The following is a 16,928-nucleotide window of genomic DNA, read 5'->3' as shown; positions in this document are numbered from 1 at the left end:
TTTATTCCTATTTTTATCCTTCAAAAGCTGTTATATTAAGTCTAATTTTATCACCGACTGCACACATGCTCTTTAGGAAAGTGAATTATTTCTAATTTATCCTGCAGAAATGATCCAAACCCACAGAAATATCACATTCTATTTTATTGTATTTTATTACACAAAACATTTATGATGCACAGTCTATCAAATAAACTTTTTTGTTTCATTTCATGTTTTTTTTAACAAAACAAAACAATTTCAGAAGGAGGTGGAGGGGAAAGTGCTTTACAGGGATTTTTACCATCTCAATAAATACAAGGACATTGAGGTCTTGTTGGATCCTGTTCTTCACACAATGGCCATGGAACTAAAATACAGATGCACACTCTCTACCCCTGCCAATACACACACATACACACGCACACGGAAACACACTGCGCACACACACACACACACACACACACACACACACACACACACACACACACACACACACACACACACACACACACACACACACACACACACGTCTTACTATGTACAAACCCAGTCAGTTTTATATTGTCCATATTGTACCAATACTCCATTTTCCCTCCTTGTGTGAAGCACACAGAGGCTGAACAGGCAAACGTATAAATTATAAATTAGTGACAATACACCAGTTTGGAAATATGAAAATATGTAACATGTCAGATTTTGCAGGAATGTGTGGATTGACTAGTATGTTCATCTCAGACTTCCCTCTGTTCTGCTGACACCTGCTTTTAATGTTGTAGCTAATAATACACAAGCTCTAATGTTGACTTTTGCAGTTTTACTTCATGACAAACAGTCAAAATGCTACAGCTGAGATGTATTTTGCAATTTATGAATTATATATGGAGTCCGTCCATATATAATAAAACTCAAAATCATTGTTTAATGATGAATAATCAGTTTAATTTCTCTTAATAATGAAGATAAGGCACATAATATTCTTATTCTTTAACAGAAATGTAATTCTGGATAATTGAAAGCGGGAAGTTTTTTTTTTTTTTTTTTTTTTGAGATGCCATACAGTCAACGTGTCATTCCAAATGAAAATATCTCTACAATCAAAGTATTCTGTTTACATTTAGGCTTCCTTCATGTTGCTTAGAGAGAAAAGAGGGAGGAGTCTTACCTCTACTGTGGTCTAGTGTGTGAACCCACAGTGATGGTTCCCCCCTTTAAATTTATCTTCTGACGGCACTCGAGAAGCTTCAGTCCTGCTTCCCTGGCCTGTTTCATTCCTTTAAAACTCCCTTCACCATCCAGTTAGGAGGTGGGTAACGTGACGCTGTACACGTGAAGCAAAAATGGGTCCGTTATGTGGTGTAAAATCACAGTCTGTGAGTTCCTGCTAATGATAAACGCTTCACAATCATTGTTTGAGAAAGTGGCTGCAGGTGAGATATTCCTGTCCCCATAACAACAGATGTATCTCAGTTTGTTTCCTCGTTCTTCCATTTTTCTGTGTCCAAGTGGGCAGGGCTCCTGTTAGATTAGTCTTTTTCTCCAGGTTGACTCCTGCCTGACCTTTTGGAGTCAGGTCGGTCGCTGAATGGGAGATCAAGGGTGAGGGTCCAGGGGGTGAAGGGGGTCATGAGGGGTCGAGGTGGGGGACTAGCGGCTGAGGGGTAGCTGGGGCAGCGACATGGCCTGGTGAGGGAGGCTCTGAGAGGTCAGAACGGAGAAGGGATGACCTGAAAAACACAGCAAAATGTGTTAAAATCTGCCTTACGAAAGGAAAATATACCCAATGATCAGTGGAATAAATACGGCAATCACAGCACTGAAGAAAGCGACAACTCACTGTCGATGTAGCCGTGCAGGGCCACCATGCGCGCTCGCTCAGGACTGCCAAACGGGGAGTAATGCAGCTCATCGGGCAGCGACGAGGGGATCCTGGACTGAGGGTGACCTTGGGAAGCACTGTGCTGGGGCGTGTGCTTTTTATGTCTTGCTCTGCAGTTTTGAAACCACACCTATGAAGATGCAATGTAACCAGACATCATGTAGCTACATTCTTGGAATAGAATATGTTGATTTATTTCAAAACTGTGGAAATATAGTTGGTAACATCTTACTGTTGACATGCTGTTGTGCATCTCTGAATCAAGTTGTAGATGTTTGCTGTATGTATGTTGCAGGATTGATTACAAACCAGAAAGTGTGGACCTCTAACTGTACTCACCTGTATAACTCTCCTGCTCAGGCCCGTCATGTCGGCTAGTTTCTGTAGCGTTTGAGCATCCGGGTTGTTGTCCTGAGCAAACTGTGCCTGCATGATCTGCGTGGGGAGACAATATATTTGCACAAAATCAGCTGCTGTTCAATATTAGTCCATTAACTCTTGTGTTAACGCAGCCAGCAGAGAAAAACCCCTAAATAACCTTTTTTTAAACTTGAAATTGGACGATTTTTCCTAAAATGATCCCAACATCAGAAAAAGTGGAACATCGTCTTTGTTTATGTTTTAAAACTAAAATATCACCAGGGTATAAAGACTGTCTGAGGGTCATTTTTGACAGTCACAGTGGACTAAAACACACACAATGACAAATTAAAACTATGTGTGCTACATCAGCTTTCCTATGTGCTCTAGTCTCCCTTCAAAAAATGCATTTAAAACTACTTTCTGCACAATTCTGGTAGTTTTTCTTAGGCTATACAAGTACTATCTCTTACTAAACAATAATAGTGATAATAAATCTCTAGTGAAGAAAACAGCTATAATAAGATGCATAAACATAAATTGTGTCCACTGAAGAGGGAAAACCCAGACATTCACAAAGTGTGTGATGCATGACAGGTTGTTTCTTCACGTAAAATAGATTTTGGGTTGAAAATTCAGTTAAGCTGCTTTATTTTAGAGGCTCAGTGGAGGCGGGTCATTTTTGACCATTAGGACGAGGGGAGTGTACAAGATGTTAAGACAACACGAGGGTTAAAGAAAGCATGGAACACTGTATATGGAGCTGAGGTGCACGTTTACAAAATAAAAATTCCAAATTACTTGTAGCTGTTCGGCGGTGAAAGACGTCCGCGCCCTTTTGGCCGGTTTGGGTTGACTGTCTTGTTCTGTTGGAACTGCTCCTTCTAGTGTGATGCCGTTGCCTGAAAAACACAGAGATGCAAGTCAGATGAGCTACACGATAATTCCAAGTGACTACAGATGTCAGGAAACATAGTTAAACCACAGCACTTGGACACTGCATCATAAAGGGGGCTTCGGGATATTTGTTGCTTCAGCTGGGAGACGGTTGAATCCTGAGCTCATGTAGCGTGATTTACTAATCCTGTGGGTATGAAACCACTAAGAAATTGTGAATAAAGGAGCTAAATTTAATAGATATCAATAATCCATGCATTAGTGTTGGTTTATGCAAGAAATAGCATGTATATTCTGCTCTGAAATGCTCAGCTTGGATGAATTCTGTTGCTGAAAGTCCCTCTTGTGCAAACATCTGGACCACCACCAGGAACCACCGCATTCATTCTGCTGCTCACCGCTCTCAGCTGCTCGTTTGAGGTTCTCCACCATGGTGTCGTAGTGGATCCTGCACAAGACCTTCTCCTCTACCAAGCCAAACTCCTCTCCCGTGGAAAGCTGCCTCTTGCATGAGTAGCAGGCGAAGCATGCCAAGTGGTACGCGTTTCCCCTGGCGCGGCGCACCCAGTCGCTGGCGTAAATCTGCCGCCCACAGCGGGCACACTTAGTACCAAACCTACTGTGAGGGAGAGAAGAAGCGAAAGACAGAGGCAGGGAAGTTGGAGGGAGAAAGACGATGAGGAACGAGGGGTAAGAGCCACATTTTGGGGGTCAAAACTGTAGCAATAGCCTTTTGTATCTTATATCTTAGATAGCAGATGGAAAAGCACACGCTGACAGCCTTTTCTTTGGGAATTTTCAGAGTGAGATAAAGTTGAAAGTGAGTGTTTTTCAACTTGAAGCTCTGGCAGAACTCAAAGGCTTCACAGGAGAAACCTTGGAGGAGGATATGGCGTTTCAGAAAAGACTCCTGAGTGCGGCTGCAAGCTGAGCCTTGAATGCAAACAAACCAACACCTGCAATTTCCTGACTGATGCATGAAGGGCCTGACATGTACACACACACACGCGCACACGCACACACACACACACGCACGCACATGCACGCACACACACACACACACGCACGCGCACGCACACACACACACACACACACACACACACACACACACACACACACACACACACACACACACACACACACAGACACACAAAGACCAGGGAACACACCGATGCACACAGAAACCAGCGGTGGGTTTGCACACAGTGGAAGATGAAGACAGACTCGGATGACATCATCCGTGAGCGCCCTGCTGTAACCGATAGCAACCGTGAGGTCAGCGGCGTATAAACCTAAACCACCTGACTTACTGTTCTGGATGGGCGGTTGGAGAAAGAGGGGGAGTTGAGGGAACAGAAAGAGAGGATTAGACATAAATGGACAGCAGAAAGAGAGTTGGGAGTAAATTCCCTTAAGAATTAGCCTCAAATAAGATATTAACATCTAAAATAACCCTTCTCTGCTAATGTTATACATTTCTGCTGCTGTAAATGTGACCAGAGGAACAACGTGACAGGAATAAATGAACATTAAGGCAAAGAAGTAAAGCAAAAACTTCTATCTCATAGGTTTGTTGTGTAGTTAGTGTGTGAAAGTTGTTCTAATGTCAACTAATCCCATGAAAAGAGTAGGGATGTCCGAGTTCCGATTCCGATATTGAACGATACTGATATATGTGGGCTATTTAACTAATTTTAGGTAACATCACATATCTCCTATAGTGGAATTAACACATCATGCCTAATTTTATTGTGATGCTTCATTGGATGCATTCTCAAATGCAACAAGGTTTTCCAAATAAGAAAACTACTTCAATTTAATTTATGGAAAAAATACCATATTTATGCCATTTTTCAACAAAAATTGTCTCAAACAACAGTTCACACTCTCCCTCTTCCCCTCCCTCTATGAGTCCAGTAAACGCTAGCAAAATCCAGGCATTAATTTATCAGTTTTCATGATAAGCAAAAAAATGACAATATTACATTTTTGTCCCATTATCGGGCCAATAATGTCAGTGGGTTGATATTATCGGACATCCATAGAAAAGAGCAAATGCAATGATGCTTTAGATATCGCTAAATTTTTTATATTTTTTTTTTTTGCTTTCCTATCCTGTTTGTGGCAATAATTTTTTTAAAAAAAGTGAATTCAAAGTTTTAATAAGTGTCAATTTCCCAAAATAACTGAACACTGTTGGCAAATTTGAGTCAAACGAGCAAATAATACCTTTAAAGTAGACTATGGCTGGGCTTCTTCATGCAGATCTGATGTTGATCTACTAATGTGTGTGTATGTAAAATGACCTGAAAACATTAAGACTACAATGGAGCTTCATGACCCAGAGAAATAATCCAACACAGACGATACTTGTTAGATTGGACTGATTCACTATTGTTGAACTAAAAAAACATCTAAGATATGGGTTTGACTGAATCCAGATAAGCCTCCATTTTAATACAAATGAAATATTAAACTCTTTCCCTGTTTTGCACAAGAATAAAAAGAGATTTAAAGAGCAGATTATGCGTGTAAATAGGCATATAGGGCTTTGAGGCGGTTATGATCGTGTCAAGAGCCATTATTGGGTCAGCAGCTGCCAATTCTGGTGAAGGAGGCAAGATTTGTAAAGCAGCCTGAAAGAAAGTGTTCCCTCATGGGTTAAAAAAATCAACCGTGTAATGGTGAAACACAAAGTAGAAACAATATGCATAGCTTTCCTCATTCCTCAACCTGAGCGGGGACAAAACACAGCATCACAAGCAAGCAGAGGTGAGTAGAAACCAGTGAGGAGAGGGAGCCGGGAAAAGAACAGACATTGAGAGGGGAGGTAAATGACTGAGACGGAGGGTTGTAGTGCCGAAGGAAATGGCAAAGTAAAGAGCAGGAGGACGGGGCTGCAGGAGGGCAAGAGGGCTGCCAAGTGAGGGGGTTTGGCAGCGTATCAGTGCACTCCAGTCCACTCTATCTGGGATGAAAGCATGCTACAGCCCTGACATCTCACAAGCTGGTATCCCTGCTTATGTGTATGAGCTCGTTGGTCATAAGTTTCACCTTCAGTGCACACGTGGAGAAGATTCCCAAGTCACCATTCCACCACCAGGATCAAATGTGCATCTATCCCTGTACTGAAAACACTGATTTATTACCAGCCGTAGCATCACAACAAACAAATTCAGAGCAGCATTAACCCTCATGTCGTCCTGTGGGTCAAAATTGACCCGTTTTAAAGTTTGAAAATGTAGGAAAAATATATATTTTCATAGTGAAACTTCTGATGTCCACATTTTCAACATTTTTGGGAAATTTTTGAATATTTTTGGGTGGGAAAAAAAAAGAAATGTTAAAAATGTTTCTTAAGAACATTCACAAAAAAAATCAACCAAAATCTAGCGAATTTCACTGGATTTTGGTTGATTTTTTTGTGAATGTTCTTAAAGAAAATATTAGAAGTTTTACTGATATATATGTAATCACTTTAGATATTTTTAGGATTTTTTTTGGAAGATTTTTACTCATTTTTTGAAAATATTTACAAGAATTTTCTTGCCAAATTTGGGGGATTATTTTTTTAAAATAAAACTTCTAAGGGAAACTTTTAAGGAATTATTGGAATTTTCTTCCTGAAGGTTTTGCAAATTTTCAGAAATTTGGGGAATTTTTGGCTGATTTTTTTCAGACAAGGAAATAATATTTTTTGGTGCCTGTAAATGAGGACAACAGGAGGGTTAAAGCAATAAAACCACAAAAACAAGCGTGGTGACCTCGGCCTACATGGCACCTTCTAGCAGCTCAGCTTAGCCCAACAACCTCTTATAAAGCAATAAAGCCATTCCAGAGACAAATCGACTCCACGGTTCACTGTACAGTTATGTTCACATCGCTGCAGACTGTTATGGAGAATTCCAGCCTGTTTCTACAGTAAAGAGGAAAACATTTGTAGAGCATTGCGGCTAATCCAGCATGACAGCTTGTCAGTTTCATGCTCCGAGACAGAACCCAGAAAAGCTGTAAATCATCCCTCGTTTTAACTCCTTCCTCCTTCTCTATCTTCATCTTTCCTCTGTACTCTTTGTGTTCATCTCCTTTTTCATCTTTGAACCAAAAAAAACCTGATGTTTATTTTGGAGTGATGTCAATCCTCGCAGCCTCTACAGGAATTCTACACCGCAAAAGTGCCTTATTACCAGAGATCCCTCCTATTTGCTCCCCCTTTGTCATCATATTTGTACTTTTTTTTTCATTTTAATTCACCTGCTGCTTCGGATTATTTCTGATGTGCCATGAGAATACTCTAATCTCTATTAGGTTTGTCCTGAGAGAGGTGTGCAGTTTTGAGACAAGAGGTTTGTGTTTGGCTTAGAGTACCGGGAGAGGAAGTGATCTTTTTATTGACAGATTATAAGGCTCTAAAACATCTACTCAGCAGGGAAAACAAGTATCTGCTCTTTGAGGTTTTTTTTGTAATAGCCAGTCTGATTTTCAGCATGAATTAATCCATTCCAGAGCTTTAACTGAGCAGCCTGTGTGTGACAGATGTCGTATTATAATTTTAATTAATTCAGTTCCTAATAAATCTTTTTTTCCTCTGTACCGGCTGCTTGTTTTGTTGCTATGGAGACCTAATCAGCTAACCAGAGATGGGTGGTTGATGACTAATTATTATTAGAGAAATCATGTATAAAGAGACACGTATGCATCCAGAACGTTCCCCGCACATACATGGACTCTGGTTACAGTGTGAGGATCCCAGGGTGCCGCTGATTAGTGCAGCAATGCAGCTTCCCGTGTGGCCTGCAGCTCACGGACCTGGATGAGGTTTCTACGGAGGGGGAGGCGACGGGGTGAGGAAGGGGGGAGGCTGATAAAGAAATGGTTTGCGTGTGTGTGTGCGTGTGTGTGTGTGTGTGTGTGTGTGTGTGTGTGTGTGTGTGTGTGTGAGAGAGAGAGAGAGAGAGAGAGGGTAAACCCCCGAGGCCTGACATGGGTTTGAGAGGCACAGCGGGGGCTCTGTCCTGCAGCCCCCCTCCACCCCACCCCAAGCTCACATACACATGCACTGGGAGGGAAACCCGCTCTGATTTCCTGCTATTACGCCCCATTAAAGCAGCTGTCAGTCCAAAGCCAGATGAGAGGCTGACACAGATGAGGAAATATCTCCAGAGGTTTTTTGAAACCAGCCCAGAGGATCTGGACTCTCAGCGGTGTTTAGCCCAGTTTAAATCTGGCCTAAACCCAGATTACAGTTTATATTTGCAGAAGGAAGCGGCGCGCAGGCCTCGGCCCTGCAGGAAAGCCTCGCTCTTACTGCAACGTTTTTAGAATACTAATAACGACTTACATGGACGTAGAATCTAAACCGTACAAATATTATTATGGAAATGAAGATTTTGTCCTGTTTTTTTGTTATTTATGTTGTTGTATGTAAGCTGCTGAACTAATAAAGTATCTATCTAACTATCTATCTATCTATCTATCTATCTATCTATCTATCTATCTATCTATCACTTTGCTTGTTATTATCTGTCTGTAGAGTCACTGCACAATTAAAAATGAACAGCTATTACAATATGATGTGATTTTGTCTTTTCTAAACTTATAAAATCATTAAATGTATATCTTGTTAAATTAAAAAAGTATGTGCACATACAAACAATTGTAGTTTATGCTTTTAGATGATCAAGAAATGAAGATTAAGAAAAGCAACAAACTGCAGCTATACTGTGTTATGAGGGCCAAAAGGAAAAACTACACAATTAGGTAAACTATGGGAAGCTAAATAACTTATTAATTTACACGCTTCTTAGGTTTCTCGTCCATTTAAATGAATTAATGGAGAGATTTACTGTATATATATTCCTATATGTGTGATTTTCATGCAGCTTTACTCCAGTCGTGGCAGAGACTCACAGAAGCCCCCTTTGACCTTCACTGTAAGTACGCAGCCATTTAAATATTTCATCATGCAAACAGAAACCGAGCAGCTCTCTGGAGCTCAAATGTTTAGTTAACAGAGAATAAACTGGCAGCAATATTGATGAATCGCTGAAGTCTTTAAAAAATGGCAATAGTTCTCCAGGACCAGCTTCTCAAATATTTGCCAGTTTTCCTCAACATCTTTGGGTTTGGACTGTGGAGCAACAACAACAACAGAATGCCTCAGCATAGATTAGCCTGTGCTTTAATGACAGTTTTCACTATTTTCTGTGCTTCTAAACAATAAGTTAATTATTAAAAGTTCTCACAGTTCTCCTGTGTTCTAATGACACCGAGGTGCACTTTAATGGAACCTAACTTCACAGCAAATTCCATCACTAGAAATGAAAACAGTCGAGGTTTTAAAACCCTACTGATTTTAATTAACAGTTTTGTTTTATCTTATTGTATTTTATGTACAGCGTCTTTGAGTTTTTGGAAAAGCGCTTTATAAATGAAATTTATTATTATTATTATTATTATTATTATTATTATTATTATTATTATTAATTCTACGACATCTATCCTGTTCTCTGCCATTTTTTATTTATTTATATTTTTTTTTGCAAAGCTGATGCTGTGGAATATTTAAAATCCACGGTGCAGTGTTGAAGGGTGAGAGAGGTGAATTATGAGGCAGCATTTAACTGCAGATGGGTCAGCTAAAATATTATTTTGGTGTGGCAGAACAAACACAAAAGTCTCCATTTAGTGAAAAAAAAATGAGCAAAATGATTGGCAGCTGCTAGATGTGCATAAATAAACAGAGCTCTCAGTGTGTGTGTGTGTGTGTGTGTGTGTGTGTGTGTGTGTGTGTGTGTGTGTGTGTGTGTGTTGTAACAGGAGGATTATACATGTGAACATTCATGCATGTAAATGTTTTATATTTCACATTATAGGTTTGTTTAGTCATGCAGGTATCTGTAATAGTGTGTAAGTTTTTTGAGTTTGGATAGGAGTCACTTTCAGATCAGAAAACATGCTGACCAGGCACTCGGGGCGGTCTAATTGCTGGTCTGGAGGCCTGAGGGTTCTGGGGTGGGGGACAACTAATTGCTGGTGATTATAAACCTCAGAGCAACGGTGTGGTGTCAGGTTTTGATCAGACAAACACCAAACCTCACAGCTACGTACACACACACACACACACACACACACACACACACACACACACACACACACACACACACACACACACACACACACACACACACACACACACACACACACACACACACACACACACACACACGCAGTATTAAGCACAAATGGGCACGTGTGTCTATAAGAGCTCCAGGCTGTGAACTGAATCTTAACTTTGCTATAGTTAGTGTGAACCCCATTTAACCTCAAGTACCACACACACACACTTTTATATCTCTGAATCACTTTTTAAAACTCTCTCTCTCTCTCATACACACACACACACACACACACACACACACACACACACACACACACACACACACACACACACACACACACACACACACACACACACACACACACACGATGAATAAAGTCAAAAAAAAAATCTGAGAGAAACCACCACACATCGTCTCCACTTTACATGAATATAAAATAATAAAAAGAATTGTATTCTAACCAACATGTATAAAGAATAAGATGAGTTTGGGAATAAATTAAATTGAAATGCTACATAGTCATATTGTTTTCATTAGATTTTATTCTCTAAAAATAAAAAAGATGGATTGTATTATTATTATATTACGTTATATGTTCATTTATGGTCACATTCTTATGTTTTTCAGAGTTGATGCACAAATATAGGCCTTCAAAATGAACAGAATAGAAAATAATACAATAAAATGTAGTAAAAATATGGGCACTTTTCTTGTCTGTTGGATGTTCAGGTTACATTTAATGCTTCGTTTGCATATAGGAGGCTTCTAAACTCAGATTAGAACACAGAAAGTGGCATTTCTAATGATTCCTTTCACAGTCTGATAAAACACATCTAACTGCAGTGTGTGTGTGTGTGTGTGTGTGTGTGTGTGTGTGTGTGTGTGTGTGTGTGTGTGTGTGTGTGTGTCATGTGGGGGCACCACACACATATTTGACAACCTAAAGTGGCCAAATATGGCACTTAAAAACAGATATGATCTCAAAGTAGTGCCAAACATTACTTTAAAAAAAAAAAAAAAATTAAAAGGTAGTTTCTGCAGACTGTAGTGGTGCAGCTGATTCTTTGTGTGTCTTTTTGTATAGTGTCTGGAGATGTTAGGTTGTGGATAGCCATAACAAAAGTGCAGATCTGTCAGCTCTTCACTGGAGGTAAAGGCTTGTATTTTGTTACACACTTTCAGTTTTTTTGAAAAGACCTTTTCAGGAACACATGAGGCGGCCCACATGCATTTCAAAGCAGCGTGTGTGTTAGTGTGTGTTAGTGTGTGTTGGTGTGTGTGTGTGTGTCCAGATAGAGGACGTGTTATTCTGAAAGCAGCGCCGCAGACTTACCCTACCTGAAATAATCCATTTTACAGAAGATCTCTTTGTTCTTGATGTAGCAGCTGCTGTGTTGACGCAGCGACGTCCTGCACACTGAACACTCCAGACAACGCACGTGCCAGATCAGGTTGTTCACCTGCGAACACACACCAACCGTGACAAACACACACACGCGCACACACACACACACACACACACACACACACACACACACACACACACACACGCGCACACACACGATGGTGAGCAGAAAAACACCACTTTAAAGGCTCACTGCGCTGATGAACGACTCTGTCATACAGTGGAGCTATTTTTAATTATGTTATATAGTAAGTCTAATGCGCCTGCGCACATCGGCTCAATTAGGAGTCGATCGTTAATTTTCCTCAAAATAGAAAACGATGTCAATAAAGTTTTCTTACTTTATTGAAACTCACTGGCCACTTTATTAGGTACAAACTTTCTTATCTGAAGCTTCTACATTTTCTCTTTTTGTTCACATATTATTTGTTTTTAAAAAATCTTCTAAGAATAAACATAATAAAGTTATTATTGAGGTGGATAAGGCCCTTCTAAATGTTGTCCACTAGTGCACCACCAGCAGCTATGACCTAAAGGATATAATAATACCGAATTTCATTGTACCCTTGCAATGACAATAAAGCTTCTTATTTTAATAATACATATAAAGTACAATTATCAGCCTTTTTACAGAGTCGACAGAAGACAAAAATGCAGGAGCTTCGTTAAAGGACGATTTAATACAGAACTGTCAGATTGGATTGTATTAGATTTTGCAGTTGTACCTAATAAAGTGAGTGTATAATACCCTTATGTTAGTATTTCAAAACCTTTTCAAACCTTTAAAACAGTTCTAACAAAAACATCCCAGAGAGATCTATTCTGTTCTATTCTATTCTATTAGCCTTTAAGTGCTTTAGATGTTTTATTTTTGTTCAATTCGTAAAATTGCAGCCGGAAAATAAATAATCACAAAATCATAATTTTTTTAACGCAAAAAGTGACTTTTCTATTGTGTAATATTCATGAAGAGAGTCCCCCCCCCCCGCCCCCTTAGAGAACCTATCACACCTGATTCAATTATTCTTATCAGATTTGTGGATCAGATTCGTTTTTAAGCAGCCTGCTCCAGTCAGATTATTACTGCGAATGTCTGGGCCTCAGCTACTGTTCTCTAAATCTGTGTGTCATGTTTTTTTTCCACAACAGCTAAGAATTTTAAATAAAAATACAAATATAATATAATAAAAAAAAATCACCGTCAGGCCTGGAGAATGGTAAAAAGACTACTCTGCAATAACAAGTGAAATTATTGAAGAAAAGCCACATCGCGGCTTGAATTTTATACGCCCTGGTTCTATTTTGCTCCTCTAATTATTTACGGCGAGAAAAATCATGATTTTTGTTTGATGAAAATAAAAGATAAAGTGTAAATAATAAACAAATGTTTCGTAAATGAATGCATTGTTAAATTAAGGCAATTTCATAATTTTTTAAAGCAAGATTTCTTTTCATAATTTGAGGACTTATCAGATCTTCAGGAATTATTTAGTTACACACATTTCATTTTTTTTTTTAAACAGAGAACGAAATCAAATTGTTGCACACAAGATTTTTTTCAAATTTACAATATAAACTAGATTTAACCTACTTACAGTTTATGGAAAAAATATAAGACATGTTGTTCCCAGTCAGTTGTATATATATTTAAAAATATATGTAAATTGGATAACAGAAAATCATTACAGTTGCAGGTGATACCTCCAATAGACTCAGGCCACAAAAGTACAATTTTTAGATTAATTTAAATTAAAAATGAAAATATTTTAAAGCCTGCAATAAAAATCTAATAAGGCTGGTTGGATTTCTCGTCCTGACGGTGTTTCTTCTCTGCATCCTGAGAACAAAGTGCAACACACTGATGATTTTCACACTTCCGGACAAACACACACACGTTTGCGCGCGACAAAAGGACTGTTTTGATTGGGAGCACGCGAGCGCACGCGACAAGACGACGCAAAACATCCCTGTTGGGTCTGCGCTCTGCGGAAACACACACGGGCGCTTTTATTCACGTTTACGCACATTTTACACACGACAGAAGTCACCTTTTGTGCATTTCAAAAAATATTATTTTGTGATTATTTGTTTTACGCCTGCAAATTAATTCTAACATTGAATTATGAGGTACAACTTTAAGTTTGTTTAGTGGGTATTGTAATAGGAATTCATTCTGATTCCGTTTGAGGTTTAATTTGTGCCAAATATTTATCAGAATCGCATCTTTTAATATTAAGGTCACCTAAAGTTGTGCGCCTCCCTGGTTTTATTTCAGTTTAAACACCCAGCAGGCCGGTCTGATCCAAAACACGGGGTCAAACATGGCAGCCTCCTTCTCCTGTTCGTCTTGTGTTGACAAGCTGCTGCCGTTATATCGGCGTAAAAATAACGACGCAAACAAACAAACGCAGCTCCCTCAGTCAGAAGAAAAATCGCTCCTCCTCGGCCTCTCACCTTCAGCAAATATCTGTCCAGGATCTCCAGTCCGCAGCTGGCGCACAGGTTCTTCCCGGTGGACGGCACCGAGCTGGTGGTGGAGGTCGGCGAGCACACGGAGGGAGTGGACGGAGTGCTGGGAGACGAGCGAGTGTCCTCCCGCTCCATGTTGGACCGCTGGGACTCTCCGTCCGAGTGAGACTGCAAGAGGGACACCAAGCAGAGCTGAGTAACACACGAACACATTGATCCGCTCCAACACCAACACAGTTTGCAGATGTCGCCATTTTTTATTGCAATGCGCACAGAATGTAAAATCATATGTATTTATACATGGAGTCGCTGCGCAGAGCCCAAACGGTCAGCTACTGTGCGTAATTTACGCACCGATTGATCCATGCATTTAAAAAATAAAAGAAGCATAAACAGGCAGTAAAGCTCTCACCATTGGTGTGTGTTTAGAGTCCACACTGCAGCGCGAAGCTCCCGGTGTACTCTGATGCTCGGTGGAGATCACCTAGAAGAAAACGGTCGGCAAACGGCACGTCTTCATCACTTTGCTCGTCTCATCCTCAGCTGAAACATCATTCGGAGACATTTGCAGACAAGCTCTTGAAGGGCTACTCCCTATATAAAGTCGTCCTGACAATAAAAGCGCCGGTTAAAGCTGTTAAAAGGGGGCCCCCGCAACAAAAGGCACATTTTAATGAAGCTATTTCAATTTGGATTGATTTTTCCCTGCCCTTAACCCATGCCTCTCACAATAATAGTATTTTCTCCGCAATCCAGGACACGAGAGTTGGAGGAGGGTGGAGGAGGGGGGAGAAGAAAAAACTACCTGTAATTACAAATAGCTTGAAACGCTGCGGATAAGAGGGACCCGGAGTGTCAATTTCAACTGTCAATCAGAGGAAGGCAACGGGTCACCCAAAGAATTGCAAATTTGATTTTTAATGGCTGTAATTAAAATCTAATTCTCTTCAGGCGAATTGGCACCGCTCGAGAGGCTCGCGGACCGCAAATCACGCTATTCATAACAGAGGGGCGCGTGCCTCTTCACGGCGGCTGGCGCGTGCAGCTGATCTCAGTACACAAGTCCGTGATTCTGGTGACATCACAGAGACCCGCAACAAAACTCACGAGACGATGCGGAGCTGCGAATAAAACGCGCCTTTTTGGGTGAACGAGCAACACACTCTGTTCACCCGATCAGGACAGAAGATCAACAAAATTTGCTCAATAATTTCACATTATTGCATCATTACATCACCAGAGTACGTCATCACATAACATCTCATTCAGACAGTCAAGGCCCCAGAGTCCTATATGAAGCATTTTTACGCACAAAAGATGAAACCGTTTCCGACGTGTCAGTACCTGCTTCGTGGGAATTCCTTCGGACAGAATCTTATTTCCCTCTGAGAGAGGGGACAAAACTTCATTTTTCCAGTACATGAACCCCTGGATGTCTCACAGCTGTACAGTGTCTCCAAACTCGGTGCCTGCGGGGATCAGGGGAAGAATCGGCGATGTGCGTCAAAACTTGTACCATCCGTACCATGCATGGATTCTGGTGTTAACTGGCGCACAGATTTAGCTTTTTAAAGCAAAAAAAAGTTTGAAAACGCTGCAGGGCGCGACGCACAAAGTTAAGGATGCAGAGACGAGGAGTTGCCCGCTGCTCCTCAGAGAGCCTTATTTAGAGCAGAAAGATTTCCTCCTTTCCCCCTTTTTTCGCTCCACTTTTGTGCAGGAAGTTAATCAGATTGAGGGTTTTAACTCCAAAGGCTGCGGAGGTTCGGGAGAAAGTGCGGGGCTGCAAAAAAAAAAAAAGAGCGGAGCAGAGCAGCGGAGAATCGGAGTGTCTCTGCAGAGCTGGAGTGAAAGTTTGTGGGGCTCTCTGGCCTGCCTTATAGTTAAAGAAGGGGGAGGGCGAGGAAAGAGTTTCATATGCGTGAGAAGGCTGGACGCACTTTGGAACAGTTATGACAGAAACTTACTCAGGCTCTGCTGGTGTGTGTTTGATATCTCAGACATTTATAGCAGCAGCAGCAGCCAGAGAGAGAGAGAAAAAACAGCAAATGTAAATTATAGTTGTTTACATAATTGCCATTTATTTGCTACTGGGAATATTCAGCTGGTGCTGGCTGTACGGGTAGAAACGCAACAATTAATATTTGCGCATGTAAATAAACCTTTTAGATAAGGTTTGAATTGATATTTTTTAGATAAATGTGCTTGCTGTTTACTCGGATTTAATTGTATTTACTTTCAGAAGGAAAAATGACGATGCTTAAAAATACAGAAGACAGAAGTTCCATAGTGGAAAATCGAATTAAGTTGAAAACTTTTTAATTTTATGTGGGTTTAATGACCATTATTATGGAGATTTAAGGCTTCAGCGATGATAAAACATTTAAACTGAATGTGCACAATTAAGGCATCAATATTGTGCATGCTATTAGCAGGGAAGAAAAAATATACAATTTGCAGATTTATTGTTTTTAAACGTAGTGCTCCATTTTAGTCTATGCTATGTTTTAACGCTACTTATTTATTTATTTTTTGGTGTTTTAGTGTGTTAAATATACCCCTAACCCATAACATATAATACGATTATGAAAAAAAAGGCGTGCGTAATTTATGCATACTGTACAGGAGCTGCTGCAGATGAAGCTAAAGGCGCACAGAAACTCACGGAGTCTTTTAACAAAAGGGAAGCTTGATAATTACAGGATATGTTGGAGCCCAGAGTGGTTTAGATCGACGTGTCAATCACGAAACTATCCGCAAAGGATTCCACAATTATCTGTAAATCTATAGCTCAGGAACTGTCCCATCAGAAGTACAA

General features: G+C 40.2%; 1 protein-coding gene across 3 annotated transcripts; it reads right to left on the bottom strand.

Moving 5' to 3' along the window:
- Positions 1–125: 125 nt before the first annotated feature.
- lhx6a (LIM homeobox 6a) lies at positions 126–16,822 on the bottom strand. 3 transcript variants are annotated; one of them, XM_023278126.3, is made up of 9 exons: positions 15,455–16,822; positions 14,523–14,594; positions 14,096–14,278; positions 11,575–11,696; positions 3,514–3,734; positions 3,020–3,120; positions 2,198–2,293; positions 1,817–1,988; positions 126–1,706 (listed from the first exon to the last, which is right to left on the bottom strand). In XM_023278126.3, exons 1-9 carry the CDS (start codon positions 15,530–15,532, stop codon positions 1,627–1,629), a joined length of 1,125 nt encoding a protein of 374 aa, XP_023133894.1. In that variant the 5' UTR covers positions 15,533–16,822; the 3' UTR covers positions 126–1,626. The 3 variants fall into 3 exon arrangements, with proteins under 3 accessions (XP_023133894.1, XP_023133902.1, XP_054860067.1); XM_023278134.3 differs by having other exon boundaries at positions 3,514–3,731; XM_055004092.1 differs by lacking the exon at positions 126–1,706 and having other exon boundaries at positions 1,823–1,968.
- Between the last annotated feature and the right edge of the window lie 106 nt (positions 16,823–16,928).

The sequence above is a fragment of the Amphiprion ocellaris genome, chromosome 17 (genome assembly GCF_022539595.1).
Source record: "Amphiprion ocellaris isolate individual 3 ecotype Okinawa chromosome 17, ASM2253959v1, whole genome shotgun sequence".
In the NCBI taxonomy this organism is placed as follows: domain Eukaryota; kingdom Metazoa; phylum Chordata; class Actinopteri; family Pomacentridae; genus Amphiprion; species Amphiprion ocellaris.
Note: the sequence above shows the minus strand (reverse complement) of the source record. Positions and strands in the feature narration are given on the sequence as shown.

Bases quoted from the DNA above. Each gene is read 5' to 3' on its own strand.
- lhx6a (XM_023278126.3), bottom strand. From the start codon at position 15,532: ATGTACTGGAAAAATGAAGTTTTGTCCCCTCTCTCAGAGGGAAATAAG. The intron at 11,697-14,095 runs GTGAGAGGCCGA...GTGTGTTCGCAG, and splicing joins TGGACAGATATTTGCTGAAG to GTGAACAACCTGATCTGGCA. The intron at 1,707-1,816 runs GTGAGTTGTCGC...TGTGTTTTTCAG, and splicing joins CCTGCACGGCTACATCGACA to GTCATCCCTTCTCCGTTCTG.